Here is a 17889-nt window from a genome sequence, read left to right as displayed (position 1 = left end):
AGGCAGCTGTAAAGTTGCAAGGTCTAAAAGCAACTAAGAGTTCCAGGCAGAAGGGAATGTCTGCAGAGAAGCTACCAAGGAGCTGACCTAATTAAGGAATTCAAAAGATTTCCGACTGCCAGGAAAGCTAACAACAAACCAGCAAGCAGGAAGGCTATTTTTATCCTCGCCAGAAGCCTTCTTGACTCTGGATGCAGCAGCGAGAGGACACAGCAACAGGGTAACTTGCCTTAAGAGGATGTTATGATACCAGTGATTAATGACTAAAGTTTAAGTTAAAAAAAAAAACAGGCATGTTTTTTGTCCAATTAAAGCAGCCATAGCTCGTTAAAAAGGAGGGGAAGGTGTAATCTAATGGGAAGAAAAGTAAAAACAAACAAACAAACAGACAGACCAACAAGCAAGGGAAGGGAAAGCAGCGGGTCTGAGTCACCTAGGGAACAGGACACATGAGCCCCAGGGCAGCCTGAGGCATCAGAATCTGGCTAGAACACCAGGCTCCATTCTGTAACAGGGACTCATACAGTGTGAGGTCCACACTTTCTATAGAAGATTATCATGAATCATGATAATACATATTTTAAATTGAATTCCTAACTGAAACTAAAAAATATTAATGCCTACTCCATGAAAGCACACAAAGCGACACTTACATTTTATGTTCACAACCTTCTCTCAGTCTACACTACAAATGCTTGAGCCACCGACTATGAGGCACAAAGCTATGCTCCTTTCTTTCAGTGACCCTCTCTCCCTTACTGGGAAACTGAGTAACTTTAGCTTTGAAAAGTTGTTTTACCTTTTTGGGCTTTACCTGTTTTCAACTATAAACTAGAGATCACAAAATTCAGAGAAAACGTTTCTGTAAGGTCTAGGTTAGAGATAATTAATTCTCCAAAGAGCAGAAAATTAAAAAAAAGACAGTGCCAGTAGTACTCTCCCACTTGGGCATGTACATCAACACTGCTGTCCACAGTGACACATAGTGGAAGGGATCTCACACAATATGAACATGTGCAATCTTTGGGACCTAGAAGAGGCAGGAGCCAAATGTAGGGGACCTCCAAGCCACATGGCTATATCTCATCATTATCAGGGCTGTCCCCATTCTTCTAGAACTGTCTCAAATGACAAATATTGCTTCAAATACAGAAATGAAGCTCCAAAATGCTATTTGCTTGAGATGACACTATAAGGTAAGTGAACTTATACATTTCCATTCTCCTTTCCTCGTCCTCTATGTTTCTTCCTTTATAGCACTATGTTCTTTTGGGTTCTAGGGAACATCCTAACAGAAAGTAGAACAATTAGAGAAGTCTCTAGAACTACCTCACAATCTTTAATAAATATTAAGACCTATTACAAGGAAATATTTCATAGTGACTTCACTATATTACAAAGACCCAAGCTCTACCTCACCCAGAACACAAAAACAAAACAACTAAAAACTTAGCAAGAATCAAAAAGAACTCATCACCACCTTTAAACACATTTTAACTGCATTACACCAGCATCCACATACTTCTGGAAAACAAGCATGCATGTGCAAAGTGTGGTGGTTTACATGAAAATGTTCACTGCAGGCTCAGACTTTTGAATTTTGGTCTCCAGTTGGTAGAGCTGTTTAGGGAGGCTGAGAAGGTATGGCCTTGTCAGAAGAGGAGTGCCAGTGGGACTGGGCTTCAGGGTTTTATAGCCTTGTGCCATTCCTAATGTACTTTCTACCTCCTGCTTGTTTGAGACATGAGCTCTTAGGTGCTCCTGCTGTCATCATAGACTCTCTCTGGAAGCAAACGCCCAAACTAACACTTCCTTCTAGAACAGTGGTTCTCAACCTTCCTAATGCTGTGACCCTTTAATACAGTTAGTTCTTCATGTGGTGACCACCAACCATAAATTTTCATTGCTACTTCATGACTGTAATTTTGCTACTGAGCAGTACTTTAGTTTCCAAGACCATTAGAATTTTGTGTTTTCTGATGGTTGCGACCCACAGATTGAGAACTCCTGTGTTAGCCTATAATAAACTTCTTGAAATATTAAGAAATAATAAGAAACACATTTGGCACTGTGTTCAGACCTGGCTCTCTGATTACCAGTAATGAGGCCTTGTGCCAATGGCTTTTCTCTAGACCTTATTTTCCTCACTTTATAAATGAAAGGGTGGAACTTAACAATCTTTAAATTACCATCAGCCATCTATACATTATATTAGAAGATTTGACAGTGTTTAGTATTGCGGAGCTTGCAGAAAGAATATAATCTGAAACTTGTCAGGATTAAATCAATTAGTTATGGGAGGATTTTGGCTCTAGACCAGCTCTAGACCAGTGGTTCTCAACCTGTGAGTCCTGACCCCTTTAGAGGTTACACATCAGATATTCTGAATAGCAGATATTCACATTAGGATTTATAACAGTAGCGAAATTACAGTTATGAAGTAGCAACAAAATAATGTTATGGCTGGGAAGTTATCACAGCATGAGGAACTGTATTAAAGGTTCACAGTATTCGGAAGGTTGAGAACTGCTGAGTGAACAGCTTATGATTATCGGGGTGAGATTGGCTGACTTAAACATGTCTATTTACTCAATCATGCCAGACATTTATTATTCAGAATTTTATAGCCAGTAGACATTTTTAGATTTGTTTCAAGTTATTTATAGCTTCTACTAGTCAGGACTATTGTTCAGAACAAATGCTGCACTCTAGTGCTAATTTCTTGGGCACTAAAAAGGTTAGTTGACTCCTTTTTTTTTTTTTCTTCTTTTCTTTTCGAGACAGGGTTTCTCTGTGTAGCCCTGGCTGTCCTGGGACTCACTCTGTAGATCAGGCTGGCCTCGAACACAGAAATCCGCCTGCCTCTGCCTCCCAAGTGCTGGGACTGAAGGTGCATGCCACCACTGCCTGGCACTCCTCTTTTCTGATATATAGCACTGACATTTACGTACCCCTGAGGCTCCAGAAAGATTCTAGAACTACCTTCCCTTCAGGGTCTGACTGGGTTGTTTTCCAGGCAACTCAGAATAAAGCAAAACCCAGCTTTTAGAGTTGGATGCACTAGTGTGGAACTGAATTCAGAATCAGCCAATTAGATAAATGATGCTCAGGAGGGAACACTGCCATCCCCAAGTATTTTTTCAGAGTAGTAACCAATTTAAAACTAAAAGCTTATTCAAACTGTATTGCTGGACAGGAAAACTTTGCTGGGTTTTGATGTTGTTTGTTTTCCTTTTAAAAGTTTTGGTACTGAGTACATGGGCACCATGAAATAAAAAAGAAATGTAAGTCAGGTGCAAACAGCTGATAAAGAATTAACTGCACACAATATTTAGGTAAGTATTCCAAGCAGATCAGGAACACTTCTTAAAATTTCATGAGTGTGTATGAGTGCACAGTGTGTACGTTAGTGTAGTGTGTATGCAGGTGGTGCTTATACAGAGGCCAGAGGAGGACATCAGGTGTCCTGTTCTATCATTCTCCTGCCTTACCCCTCAGAGATAGATCTCTTGTTGAACCTGGAGCTAAACTGCCATGGTTAATGAGTGAGCACATGACTACTTCTGGCTTTTTACAGGGGTTCAGATCTGAACTCAGGTCCTTATGCATGCATGACAAGGGCTCTTACCCACTGAGCCATTTCTCTCTTTCCAGGAAGTAATTTTTTCATACTATGGACTGCTCTTTTCTTGCTGTAGCTAAGTTAACTGCAAAAGGAATCTTGGACGTTTTTATGACAGGTATGAACCAGGCAACCTGGTTCCCTTGCCAAAATCCCCCAATACCATAGGTAGGGCTACACACCATGATCAAGGGAGGCCTGAGGACTGTTCGTTAGAGATGAGACAACAAGGATATGTGCATATGGGATTGTCTTAGTAGCTCTCAGGAAATGCACTAGCAAGAATACTTCTATGTAAAAGTTTCATAGAAACTTCTGAGAAGGAAAAAATAGACAAATAAGTGACATAATCAAAAAGTGTACAGTGCACACATTAATACAGACAGAAAGTGACAGCAGCATGGGGCTGTACAACTCTGAACCCCTTTTCTTGTTTACACAGCAGAAGTTTTCATATTTATCACTAACAAACTGTTAACACTATGTAAAAACTTGCTAAAATATTACTCAGTTTTCACTTGTAAATGGAGAATATTACTATTTTGTCCATCTATCTCGTATAAGCCATGCTTACTTAAGCTACATTCAATACTTAAGGTGGCAGTATAAAAACACTAAATTATTTGCAATGTGTTACTTTACCAGTGCTTGTTATCTCAAAAGTGCCTACCATATCTGGTTTGTACCTTTATCAAAGCACCCCCACACACATCTTCTCCATTTAAACGAAATTAAGTTACAGCAGCCATAGGAGCCTTAGTGAGGCTGAAAATAATAATTTTCTGAGGTAACTTTTAGAAAATGCTTATGATCATTAACCTTCTAATAAAATGAACGGTTTAGTATTATTCCTCTGCCCTGGCCCTCCTTACCCTCACCTGCCATCCAGATAAAGTCAGAGTTGTGGCACTGTTCTAAAGTGACTAGGACCACTCAATTTTTGCAGGCTCAAAATAGGTTCTTTGTGCTCAATGTTCAAGAAGAAAACAGAGGACTGCTTAGGCAGTTTTGACCTCACATTATGGATGACATAAGATAAATTCCTGCTTTGTGACAACTCATTACATAATTTTTAGAATAAAAATAAGCACCAAATATTCTATCACAGATGTATGGCAGAGGAGGGAGGGTCACTATTCCCAACCTGTATACGCAAGCAGGACACAAGTGGGTCTGAGGTAAACAGGATGTGTGTTCTGTGTAACTAGTTGAATTCGGAAGCACAGTGAGGATGATGTCAATTCAATTCCACTAGCACATCAATGTTCAACATCACACTTCCCTCTCACCTAGGCCATTCCCCATTTTCCCCTCCTCTACTTTTCTTAAAAGATAGAAACCCCCAAATCTGAAAGAGTGAACCAGCATGTTCACAGTCTATCTCTACTGACATGGCGACTGAGGTATCCAATAAATCCTGATCAGAAGTAACCCTGGAAACTAGCAGCTGCTCAGAGTTCACACCCCCCCCCTCCCCGCCCAGCAGTGACTCAAGAAAACCCACCCAGCTCCTCTTCCTCACAATGAGTGCTGTTGCCCCCACACAGCCTAGGTCCAGCACCACCAGCCCAAGAGAAGGCTATTCAGGATGTTCCACTTCCCCAGCAAGGAAAGGGAAAGTGCGGGGGGGGGGGGGGGGAGAGGGTGGTGGTGGTGGGAAACAGCCTTCATTTCAAGCCACCTGCACACGAAGTTAATTGTAGTCCAGTTGAAATTATACGCTTTGCCATGGCTCTTATTCCATTTCTCAGGAGACTTTTAGAAGTAAGGCTATTTTCTACTTTGGAAACCTCGACCACTCCCCTGCTCAGCTGCTTTGAGTTACTTGGTATCATCCAAAGGGGACAATAAGAAACCAGTGTTCTCAGAAGGCTGGGTCCCATAAGCAGGGACACTGCTTGGCTGAGTCTGAACTCCACATACATGTAATGTTTAAGACTCCCCAATTTTCTAGAAGACACTTGATAACATAAATAGTAATTTAGTTGAGAGGGGAATTTGGTTGTGAATCCAAGATAAATTAGTTGTGTTTTGCCCTGTTCTTTTTGGATCTTCCTCATGGCAGTTTGTATCTTGTCTGCTATATGCCCCTTAAAGGAAAGTGTCTAACCCTTTAAAATGGTTGGTAGAGTGAGGGGGCAGCGATCTGTCTTCATACAGAGGCCAACATTTAAGTAGAAAAGGAGCAAATACCACACACACACACACACACACCCCACATCATACGCACTTATCATAAGACTGAAAATTAAACATTATGTTAAAGACTAGCCTTCTTTCATGGGAACTCCTTTCATTTTTGAAAGTTTTGTTTCTGGCCCAATTATCTCAGGTACATAAGACATGACACAAATAAATACCAACTGTAGTCCTCATTCAATAGCTTTCAGTAGGTAGTCTAGAGTTCTATCAGAATCAGAACCTACATGAAATCAAGTCAAAGGCCTCAGCATTCAGGATACAACACCTGTTCTCTAAAATAGAGAACTAAGTGACTACAATTTGGAGCATAAAAATATTAAGAGAACTGTATATAAGAAAGGTTTGCCAGACATTATTTAATCTCTCCCAAAAAAGTAGCACTAAATTTATTTTCTCTGAATGACAAAGATAAAGAATTTGCATAATTACCCTAACCACCATTCATATGAAACTAATGAAACAAGAATTATGCTCTGAACTTCAACTGAATTTCATGATTTTCTTTTAAAGAGATTATTATAAATTGTTTTGCTCAGCAACAAAGAAAAGAGGCACAGATGGAATCACCACTTGCCCATACAGTTAATCTTTTATTTAAGGGAAAAAATGTACAATAATGAAAATAGTGGGGAAAGACCCTGAGATTTGATATATAAAGAAACAGAAAAATATCCAAAGTATTTAAAATGGAAGGTCGCAACACCTTTGGCAATCAGGAATTAAAATGCAGAACATTCTTGTGTTAAGTCCACAGTTCTTAAAATAAATCCTTATGAATTATGAAGTAAATGAGGCAGAAACATGCATCATATACATTTCTAACAGGGTCCGTAGGCACAGATGGTTTCATACAACAGGCACTACAAATAACCATTATAGCTTACATGCAGATTTAGCATTTGACATGCCTGATACACACACATAAGAATCATGGCTAGTAAGCATGTTGAGTCTCCTTTCTCCCAAAAATTCAAAGCAAAATTTATTCTATTTATTCTAAAACAATACAAAAGACTCCATTTTCACTACATTCAAAGGTAAAATATGGTACTGACTCATAATTTAGTTAGTAACTAAAGAACAACTGCAGTGCTGCAAGACTTACGGACTGCATTTGTTCTTGCAGTAGTCTTGCTGTTTAATTTGCTTTCTAGTGAAATGAAGCAAATTGTATATTAAATTGACTTTATACATCAGATTTAAAATATTCAGTCACTATTAGGAAATGGAATTGTCTGACATATTCTAATTTTTCTTTATCCAATGCATCTTTTCTTTTTCTAATTTTTTTCTTTATCCAATAAATCTGACTCCATTCCATAAACTGCTTCCTACTTTATTCCTACTTCCCCTTATTCCTTGCACAAGCTGAGGGAGAAAGCTCCATGATTGTTAAAGGTCTTACAATATACACATAAGAGAGAAACACATTTCATGACAACTTCATGTGTCCAACCTATGCTTCTGAAGGCTGAAAACAGCTGTGTTCAGGTGTGGCTCTGATCTGCTACTCTCTTTCTAAAAAGTACCAATGTCATAGGCAAGAAAAAAGTACAATAAATATCAGTATTCCCCAATCATTTACCTGGACGTCTAAATAGGAGTGCATTGCTTGTTCCTGATAATCTAACAGTATTATAGATTACCATGTTCAAGGTGCCACATGCGGAAATCAAAACTCACAGACTCAGGCTCTTGGCGTATGAGTCTGGGTATGAAACAAAAACAAAAACAAACCAAAATTGGTCTGTGGGGACAAGATTCTGTGGCTTGTCACTGCCACTGGTTATAGAGAAGGCAATACGGTCTCCAGGACAAAAATAACGTAAGGACTTGCCAACTGACCTCAGCGATGACACAAGATAAAGCCTATGGAGGACCCTTTCCCCCAGCACCTAAGCCCCTGGCATGGAGCAAATGACAGGAACTTAAAAGCTCTTTGAAAAGCAGTATTTAAAAATTATTTTAAAACAAAAAGCTCTGATACTCATGATCAAATGAAAGCTAAGTCTTTCTGAACATCTGTTTTGAAGAAACCAGTTGGATGGAATCAACAACACATTCATAAGAAAATTCAAACACTACCTTTGATGCCCCTAGATATAATCATAATCGTATCTTATTTGTTGATGGCAAAAATAAAAAATCTTAACCCCGTACCAAAGAAATATTTTCCTAAACAGAAAATGCAAATTCTCCTTTGTAACTTTTTTCCTCATTTAAACTAATGTATGCAGCAACAATGATTCACATTATAGTGCCGGCATTAATTTTAGGCTTTATTATTTAAACACAGATATCTAGAAGGAACTACAGATAAGAGATAAATAAATGAGGTCATTCATGTTCTATGGAATTATTCTAATACAAAATTAGTCCAAACACAAAATGTCTTTGTATGATTAAATCTTTAGCACCACTGTCAAGTTAAAATTTACATTTTCTAGGGGGTATGCTGATCTCACAGGATGAATGGTGATTTTCTGCCCTGTTTCTGAGGAAGGAGCACTAGGAGGACGATTTATTGTCTAAATGGGCTGGCAGGATTTAGTGCCTGACTTAGAAGACAATGAATTGTTTTTAAGGCAAAGGTAATGATCACTTTAAAACAAAACCTTTAGAATCACTATTAGAATCAACCATCGCTGTACAAAAGGCTCCAGCTCAAAGAGGAGCCTGAGGAGATGAAGCAGTGCTCTCAACGGGGCTGCATTTGCCAGTGAAGATGGCACTGACAGGAGGGTTAGGACTTTTTAAAGCCAAGCAGAACTATAAATTGGTTTTAGGCTCATGCCTCCATCTACGAATTCTTCCTTGTTTTTTAAAAAGAAAAAATGTGAAGTTTTGTAGTTACAATTTTAGAGTTTTTTTTCTTTAAAAAACACAGAAAAATTATAAAAATATGTTTTCCTTTTAGTCCCAGGTGTGGCATGCGGCGCTGCTTCAGACTATCCCCGGCAGCTGTCTGTATCTTGTGCTCTAGGATTTGACTTGTGCTCTTTGTGGTGGTTTTGCCAGCTGCAGAGAGTTTCTGCGACTGTGTGACATTTGGAATTCTGGGGACTTTTCAGAGGGTCTATAAAAGCTAGGGTTCCAAGGGGGCAGGGTGCTGTTGGTTGTTGTGTGCAAAAAAAGAAACAAGAAGAAATGAGATATCCTGACAGCAAAGATCAAACTTGCCCCAAGGACCTCACGTCCCTGATCAGCAGGAAGTTACTCGAATGATAACATCACCCCTTTCCGACCCCTGATTCTTCAGGGAGCTCTTTCCTCGACCCTTTATCCTTTTTTCTCTCTTATCATGTGTTAGGGGGTTGAAAGGGTGGAAGAAAGAAGAACCAACAAAGTAGCCAAAGACAGCTACCAGGTTCATTTAATACTGAAAGGAACTGAACCTGGCTTCCTCATGTGATAAGCACAGTGAAAGACTTAGTAGATAACAGTAAAATCCACATTAATTCCTGAGTGTCTTCCAGAGCCAGACCATATGTTGACTTTGACAGACACATGCTGCCATGTAAACCCCACTATCATCAGCACAGCTGGAAGGACAGTTGACTCTGAGCTGCTCTTGCATCCCGCCTTGCTACAGCTCTGCAGCCTCCTTATGCTCCCACATTAGGCCATTTCCACAGATTTTTTTTCTGTCACTTAACTTTTGATTTCCCATACAGAATCAGCTGAAGAGACCTAAGTAAATATTAGTGTGAATAAATTTTATACAGAATACAAAATAAATGTGAAGCTTATGCAATCATAATTTATCAAACTAAAAAAGAAAAATTAACCTTAGATATCCTGAGTAAAACTGATAAACCAAAGAAATCTTTCAGTTAATTATACAATGTGTGCAAGCCTCTTTCTATTTAAATCCTAGTTAGAGACTTGCTCCCCAGAAACCAAACCTAACGAACTGTACCCATTGCTATTCTACCAACTTTCCCCAACATCTAGTACAAGGGAGGGTCTCAAGAACCTAATAAACAATTTTTTAAATGTCCTTTACAAACCTTTCCTGTAAATAATTTTTACAGTGATTATAGACACACAAGTTACAAAAGGTACTACAGAGAAACCCTCATATACCCTTTATTCTATGTCCCCAAACTGGTAATCTCTTACAAAGTACAAAAGCAGGAAATCGACATTTCTCTTTGAGCTACTTTGAAAAAGTACAATTTTCTGATGCTAATAATGCCTTAGACTCACCTAATTTTTTATGACAAAAAAGAAAGTAGAAAAGGCTGAGTTACAGTCATACTAAAATCAGCAAACTCTGAAAGAGAATCTCTCTTCACATACGGAATGTGATCTTAAAACATGTACCCAGAATCCCACAAGGTATTCAGTAAGGACCTTCAAAATATTCCTAAACAACTTCAAAATGTCCTTATTTCTAAGGGACCTTATGAGATGGATGGATATATACATTATGTCTCATATCTGCAGAACACACAAAGATTCCTTATGGGAGATATGGAAGCTGTTGAAGAGGGAAATGTGTGTGTGTGGTGGGGTGGATATGACCATATTTAAAAAATTAAAACCCCAAATAGTTCTGAAGGAAAAATAAGTTTATTCTTAAAGGTTTTACTTTATCAGTGATATGACATGCTAACTAACCTCTGGGGAATGGGCTGGGCTAGTCAGCACTGCAACAGGCTACCCTGCCTCAGTGCATCCAGTGCTTCCTGGTAAACTGACATTCTTACAAGGAAAAAGGTTTCCTTTTGTGTAGTTTTCATAAGGAGTCCAGAGAATGCCTACTCTGACAATAATCAAGCTGGCTACATGGTCACATGATCTGAAACATTAAAAGAGAACATGATAAATCCATATTCCATATATGAGGTGGGGACCATGCTTATGTATTTAATTTTTAAGGCTCCAAGTGACCGTGAGTCTCTTAGCAAGGAGAAGAAAAGGGCCTAGTGAGACTTGGTGCCTTGTTACAAACTGTAACATAGCTAGTCACTAATAAACTTGAGACCATAATTCAATCAAAAAATAGTATATTTTTTAATCATCATATATAGAAAAAAATTAACTATAAAAGATTTTAATCAGAAATTGTGGGCCATTTTTTAAATTGTAAAACTAAGTCAAAAGTAACCAACATGTGAATTCTCCCTAGTTATGTAGTTACTGTCACATTTTAGAACTTCTAGGGTTCTGAGAAGGTTTCTGTCTGTCACACAGCAGTGATGGTCTTTGAATTAACTGCCCACTCTTAGCAGTAAGGACTCATTCAGTACTCTTAGTTGGTATCATAATGGGCTCTACTGCAGATGCTCATCAAGTAAGTATGACTTTTTAACAAAAAGTTAATGTGTAGAATTGATAGAATTTACTAGATACAATGACTTCATAGTAATAATATTGCTTACCAGAATAAGTAGATAATATACTTCTAACTATTACTAAAATAGAATAGTTCTAATTCTTAACTTACCTTTAATGGAATCATTTTCTGCTCTCATTATGTCAATGAGTGAGCTCTCCAGTGAGTGCATGTCAAATGTCCTGGGGCGATCCTGTAAACACAAATAGTCACAGACCACTTTTAAAATAGTATTTTAAGCTTTGGAGATAGCACAGCAGCAGAACACTAGTATGTGTTGAGACTCAGTTCCAAATAATCCCCTCCCACCACATTTACCTACACAAGAGGAAAACAAGTTGCATTTAGCAGGACATATTCTAGCACTTCCAAAAACATCAAGACACACAAAAATGCACAGAGCTCATTAGGGACTGATTTTATTTCTGACAAGAATTCAACAAAAGTATCACTTTTATTAATAAAGCCTAAACCATTAAAACGAGCCTTCACCTTAAGAACAGTAATAAATGTTTTAAAAAAGCTAATCTTCACCACTTAAGACTAGATTAATAGGGTAAACCTTTCTAAACTGTTCTAATAGCTCTCTATCAATCTGGCAGACCCCTGAAACACAATGTGCAGCCAACTGAATAAGTCTCAGATTCAGCCAGTCAAATGAGCCTCTTATTCAGCGAGAGACACTGTCTCAAAAACAAAGCAGGAGAGAGATGGGGAGAAGAAACCTGATAGACACACAGATACACACACACACACTCCTACCATAACTGAAGCATATACTATACCACAAATACATGTACATATAAAAATAGTGATTTTAATAGAATATCCTCTCTCCACGAGTTATGATAGAATAATGACACTAGACGCTGCTTTCCTCGCTTTGACAGAGCTTGCTTTAAGCGCGAAGGTTGTCCACTTACTCTCTCCAACATAAAAAGGCATTTGCTCTTTAAAAACCTAGCCTTCTTTCAGACGGAGGACAAAAGACAATGATCAGACTGGGTACCTGGACAAGAAGCCCCAAATCTGCCTCAGTGCCTATTTACTTGCCAAGCTGGGCTAGACTTTGCTGCCATTGAAGTTAAACAGAGAAAGAGTGTGGAGCCTGCCCCACCTTAATGAAGTCTACTTCCAGAGTTAAAAATAAGAAGCGTTCCAGTCACTCTACTGTGCTAGCACTCCTCAGACGAAGGCAATTACTAAAACTGAAGCTCAGCTTGAGAAGTTAAAGTGCACAGAAGGTTTTAACTGAGAGAGGAAGTGATAATAAAGACATCTGAGCCCTCACCCTGACCCAAAGACCACTGAGTCTCAGGACCCACCCCCCACTGCCCTGCCCCCCTGGAACCTGACAAGCTCTGCACCTCTCTGCAGTTACTCAGACTTTCCTCTTAGTCTCTGCGTTTTCTTCTTGGTAGTAAACTCAGGCCTTATGAATGCTAAGAATCCACATAGCTCTGAGTTACTTATTAACTCATTTTCAGCTTGTTTAAAAACAAAGCCAACCAACCAATGCCCCCCCCCCCCCAATCTTTTAATTCAGCGCCTTAGACTGTTCTGCCTTGCTCTTGATTTTATTTTTACTTGCTGGGTCATCTTTTTTTTTTTTTTTTTTTTTTTTTTACTTTGATATATAACTTGTAGGCTAACAGGGCCTATCTTCCACTCAAGATGATTTTCTGATTAACCTGGCATTTCTTCCCTCTTCTTCTGTGACACTTTGTACTATACTTCTGGGAAACAGAAACACTCCTCCTTATCCTGCACCTACCATATAGATACTCAGCAATGTTCAATGAACAAATGGTTTTCTGATACTCTGTAGCTTAGGGAGTCTAGGTACAGTTACATCTAGATCTAATCTAATATTAGAAGAGAGGATGTTACAGGTTTGCCTCTAGGGGTGGGAGATTTGGGGTGAGAATGGGGATAAGAGTTGGGGGGGGGTGCTTTAACATTTGATTCTGCTCAAGGAATGCCACTCACTCCAGAAATGATTTGTCCACCTTTTTCTGATTTTTCCTCCTCAGCTTCCTTTATCAATTTGATTCCCCCAGAAGTAGGAATACAGCCAGAATTAGACTTTCTAAGCTATAGTAAAAGGGGAAACTGCTCAAATTTTTAAGGCTTCAAGTGCAAGACAACATCAAACCCTTACTGCAATTTCTTTTGGAAGTGAAATGGATCTGAGGCATAAGGCAAGGGTTGGGAGTCAATACCAACTCACACTACTTCCATCCATAGCAGCTGGATTTTTCTTCTTTCCAGCAGACTATGAACTATGCCTATACCTAGGTCATCTACCAAAGCCATAGTCAGTACAAAGCATTCACCTGCTATATTCTCTGACAAGGTCCTAAGGGCAGGGTCTGTTTTACATCAAATGCTTCCAGTAGGATGTCTACAACATATGTCCCACTGCAGCACTGACCTCAAATGGGTGATGGTGAGCCAAGTTAGTCCTACCACTTTGCCATACAGGACTACCTAGAAGGGCCTGAGATGGCACAACCTCGATGTTGATGTCTTTGTTGAAATATTATTTTCTTGGTGCTCATGCTGTGAACCGGGTTAAGGAGCACTGCCCATCCTTCTGTATCACTGTGCATTAACTACATCTACTGGATGCAGGAACTCAAAATGATTGCTAAATCCACATGCAGGTGAATGTCTTCAAGGGAGCTTTAGGCATGTGAAATTTTTATTCTCTATTTCTGTCTTAAGGTTTGTTTATACATTGCCCATTACAGGTGTGCATTTCCATTTGACAAAATGAATGACAGAGCCAACAACTTACTCACTCTTTTCCATGGAACTAAAGCAGTACTAGCCTTGTGAATTTCCAGAATTTGCATTTTGCCAATCAAAAAATGAAGAGAAGCAGCTGATACAAAATATAACAATGGTTTTGTGTGGCTTCTTTACAAAAGCTACTTCTGGTAAGTCAAGAAAGCTTCTGTTTATTAATGGGACACTAGCAAATAATTTAATAACTTACTTAAAACAGTAAACAACTCCATCTCTACTCCGGCCCCAAATATACTGTCTGGAACATTGACTTCTACTAAATTTAATAACCACTAACTTTAACTGGAAAAGTATGTCAAACTAGAATAACAATTAGATTTACTATAAGCTACATTTATAGAACATTTGTTTCCTTAGTGCTCTGGTAATTCAAGGGGTCAAAAGGCACATATTTTGTTAAGTTAGCTTTTTATTAATGGTAATTCAAAGTTTATCATTCTTAATTTTCTCCTTTGGTGATCTTTTCTATTTTTAACATTTAATTGTTTAACAATCCTCTCTTGTGCTAATAAAAAGTAGGTAGAATGATAGAAATACATTAGGAAGGCCAGCACATAGGAACAGAGCAAATAATGTCACTTTTCCTATTCAAAGTTGAGGTTATCAAGGAGGGTTTGATTTCCAATTTTTTTCCCTTTTGCCTCTTTCAACTACAAAATGGACCACATATAATTGCTGATTAGCTTCTAGGATCTATTTCCCAGAAAGTATTTGTAAAATAGAAAATTTATCAAGTGACAGCTCTTCTTAATTGTCCTTGAGCCAATGACCAAAACATGAACACCAGTCTAAGTCAGTGCAGTGAGTATTAGACACTTAGGAAGCCTCAACTTTCTCAGGATGCTGCTGTCCTGCAGAAGGCTTTCCTGGTCCAGAAAAAGAAGGAATTTCATTAACTGTCTACTATCTTTTCCTAGCACAAAATGCTTTTCAATTGTTTGTATTTGCAGATCTGGCGATAGAATCCAAGGCTTTCCAGGTGCTAGGCAAGTGTTCTGGTAAGATGTTATATCCTCAACCAATTTTCTTCTTTTGGTTTGCCAATATCGTAACTGTCTGAGCTCTAGAAGGATGTATATTTTATCAATTTTGACAACTATGTTAAAAACAAGAGATGTGGATTTGAATCACTACTCAAAGTTCACTTTTAGTCTACAAAAGGCAGAGATCATTGAGAGAAAGAAATTGAATGTTTTCTTTCTTAGATACTAGCGATTGAACCTGAGGCCTTCTGTGGGCCTCAGCCACCTTCTGTGGGGTTAAAAAGAAACAGGAAGAAAAAAAAAATACCACAGAACTATAGCCCCAGCCCTCCTTAACAGAGTTAACTAGTCCACTATGCAAACCTAAAGCTAAGTAACAAGCTTTTAAAAAAAATTTACCTATTCGATTTGTTGAGGAGATAAAATATACTGTAAAAATTTAACAACACCCTCCCCATAACCAACAAATATATCTGTTTCACATTACCTTCGATAGGCTCCCTTGGGAGAAAGCTGAACTTCTGACTGGGAAGTACCCACAATCAATCTGTGCACTGCATCAGCACTGTCTTAATTATAAGCCTGAGACTTTCTAAGTTAGAATCTGTTATTCCCATATAATAATAAAAGCTAAGACTAAGGAAAATTTATACAATTTACTGCATAGGCAAGTCCCTGCTGAGTTCAACAGCACAGCTGTGACTCAAGCCTCATTCCAAAGCCAGTGGTACTACCTTAGACAAGGTAACCATCCCAGGACCACTAAAATTTATTTACAAAGTGGGAGAAGAGGATTGTTTAAAGGATTCCGAGGGCATCCCTATGGCAAATGTCTGAAAAACAGGAAGTACTCAAATAGTGCTCAACAGCAACAACAACAGGTGAACAAAATGTGCAATGGTGATAAGGATACAACAGAAATCTGAAAAGACATGAGAACACAAAGCCCTGTCCTGTCTCCCCATGGGATGACAGTTAGATAAAGAATACACATTACATCCATGACAAACAAATTGGCAGGTTATCAACTACAAACCAAATTAGCAGAACTGGTTCTAATACTAATAATGCTGGAAGCTAATTTCAAATATTAGATGCACACTCTCACTTATCCCTCACAAAAGCTTTCTATAATCTGGTATATTCAATTATCTCCTTTCACAGATGAAAAAACAAGCTTACAGTGACAGAATGACTTTATCATGTCAGGTATGTAGAGCAACAGAATTTGAATCCAGGCCTGTAACTCTAACCTATGAACTTAATAACTACCCAGAAATATGAAAGAACACCAACAATATCAAGGCTCCATAAACATCTTGATTGCAATTTTCTGACTTCGCTTTATTTTGTAATCTTATAGGTTTATTTTTAAGATAGATTCCTCTTGTATGTATAGCTCTGGCTGATCTCTAGCTCTCTTTTTTAAATTACATTTTCAGTTATTTTCTTTGTGTGCATGTTAGGATAGGGTGAATGTGTGCCATGATACACATGTTGAGATCAGAGAGAACTTGCAGGAGTCAGTTCTCTCCTTCAACTCAGGTAATTAATCAGGCTTGGCAGAGGTGCCCTTGCCTACTGAGTGGTCTTGTATAACCATGATAGCCTCCAACTCTTAATCCTCCTGCCTCAGCTTATCAAATGCTAGGATTTCAGGTACAGTATCACTAGACTTCACTTGTTACACTTTGTTATACTTAACATTAAGTTGCATGTAAGTAACTGGTCTCACTATGCAACCTTCTGGCCCAGAGCTCTCTATGTAGACAAAGCTGGCTTCAAACCCGTAGAGCCCCATCTGTCTCTGCTCCCTGAGTGCTGGGGTTTACAGTGCATACCACCATAGCCAGCCACCGTGTTTTTATACTCAGTATCACCTGGGGGTCTTGTTTAAGAACAGACTATTGAGTCACCCCAACTAGAGCCTAAGAATCACACTTCTGACAAGTCTCCATATGAGACTAGGGACAACACATTAAAATCTACTAATTAAACAATCCTATCAACAGATTATTTTCCTTAGCTATTTGGGGTTGTGGTTTGCATCTTATCCCAATTAACTGTATGTATTCCATCTTAAGTAAGCTACAAGAAACATTTTAAGTTTCCTTATAAAGAGAAGGGCTTTGTTCTCCAAACTGAAAAATTCCAAACTCTATAGCACACCCCTTCAGAAAATATAAACCAAGTTCAATTTCAACAAATGGGGAGTTGCTCTTAAAGAAAGCAGGTAGTTCACCATTAACAGTAAACAAAATACGAACCTGGCACCTAGACTATCACTATTACCTCTGGCATATCTAGAATCTGTTATTTTAGGCATATCATTATTTTTTTCACCTAACAACATAGCATACCTGCCTTCAGACATTTATTAATTAATGTGTCTACTCTCAAAACTGTTGATCAAATGCTCTATGAGCCATCTCCATTTAAAAAGACAGGTGACGCACATGCTCATTTGTCTTTGGTTAAGATTCTTAGATTCCCTTTCGTTAAATTCCTCTTTAGTTCTTTAGTTAAAATCCACGGCCTACATTAAGGTGCTGTATAGCACATCCTGGGCCGTACTGTTTACCAAATGTGACCTCGTCATACACCAAGTTGAATCTTTGTGTAAAATATCAGTACCTAACACTTGTTAAACATTATGGATTTCCTTGGAAATCAGTTATAGAGGGAAATTATTACCTCTGTCAATCCCTAGGATTAGAGACCCTCAAGGCATAGTTTTCTCATGTTTTACTCTTATTTAAAGGGAAATCCATGTTTACTAGGTAAGGACAACAGACCATCATATTATACAGTTTTTATTGGATGTTGTTTTGTGTTCAGAGATTCTGTCTTCAGACTAAATCTTCTCATGCTAACCACTACCACCACTCTTTATTGGCTCTTTTTATAAACATGCATCCACATTTAGGTGC

The 17889-nt window shown here is 38.5% G+C and overlaps 1 protein-coding gene across 4 annotated transcripts in view; it reads right to left on the bottom strand.

The window, feature by feature from the left end:
• Cpeb4 (cytoplasmic polyadenylation element binding protein 4) overlaps positions 1 to 17889 on the bottom strand; it is a 63593-nt gene that overhangs the window by 31213 nt on the left and 14491 nt on the right. For all 4 annotated transcript variants that reach the window (XM_034504898.2, XM_034504899.2, XM_034504900.2 and 1 more), the window contains exon 2: positions 11277 to 11358. In XM_034504898.2, the coding sequence (XP_034360789.1) occupies positions 11277 to 11358 (82 nt within the window). The remainder of the gene's footprint in view (positions 1 to 11276; positions 11359 to 17889) is intronic.

The sequence above is a fragment of the Arvicanthis niloticus genome, chromosome 6, assembly GCF_011762505.2.
Source record: "Arvicanthis niloticus isolate mArvNil1 chromosome 6, mArvNil1.pat.X, whole genome shotgun sequence".
Lineage (NCBI taxonomy): Eukaryota > Metazoa > Chordata > Mammalia > Rodentia > Muridae > Arvicanthis > Arvicanthis niloticus.
The sequence above is the reverse complement of the archived record's forward strand: the minus strand, read 5'-3'. Positions and strand labels throughout refer to the sequence as shown.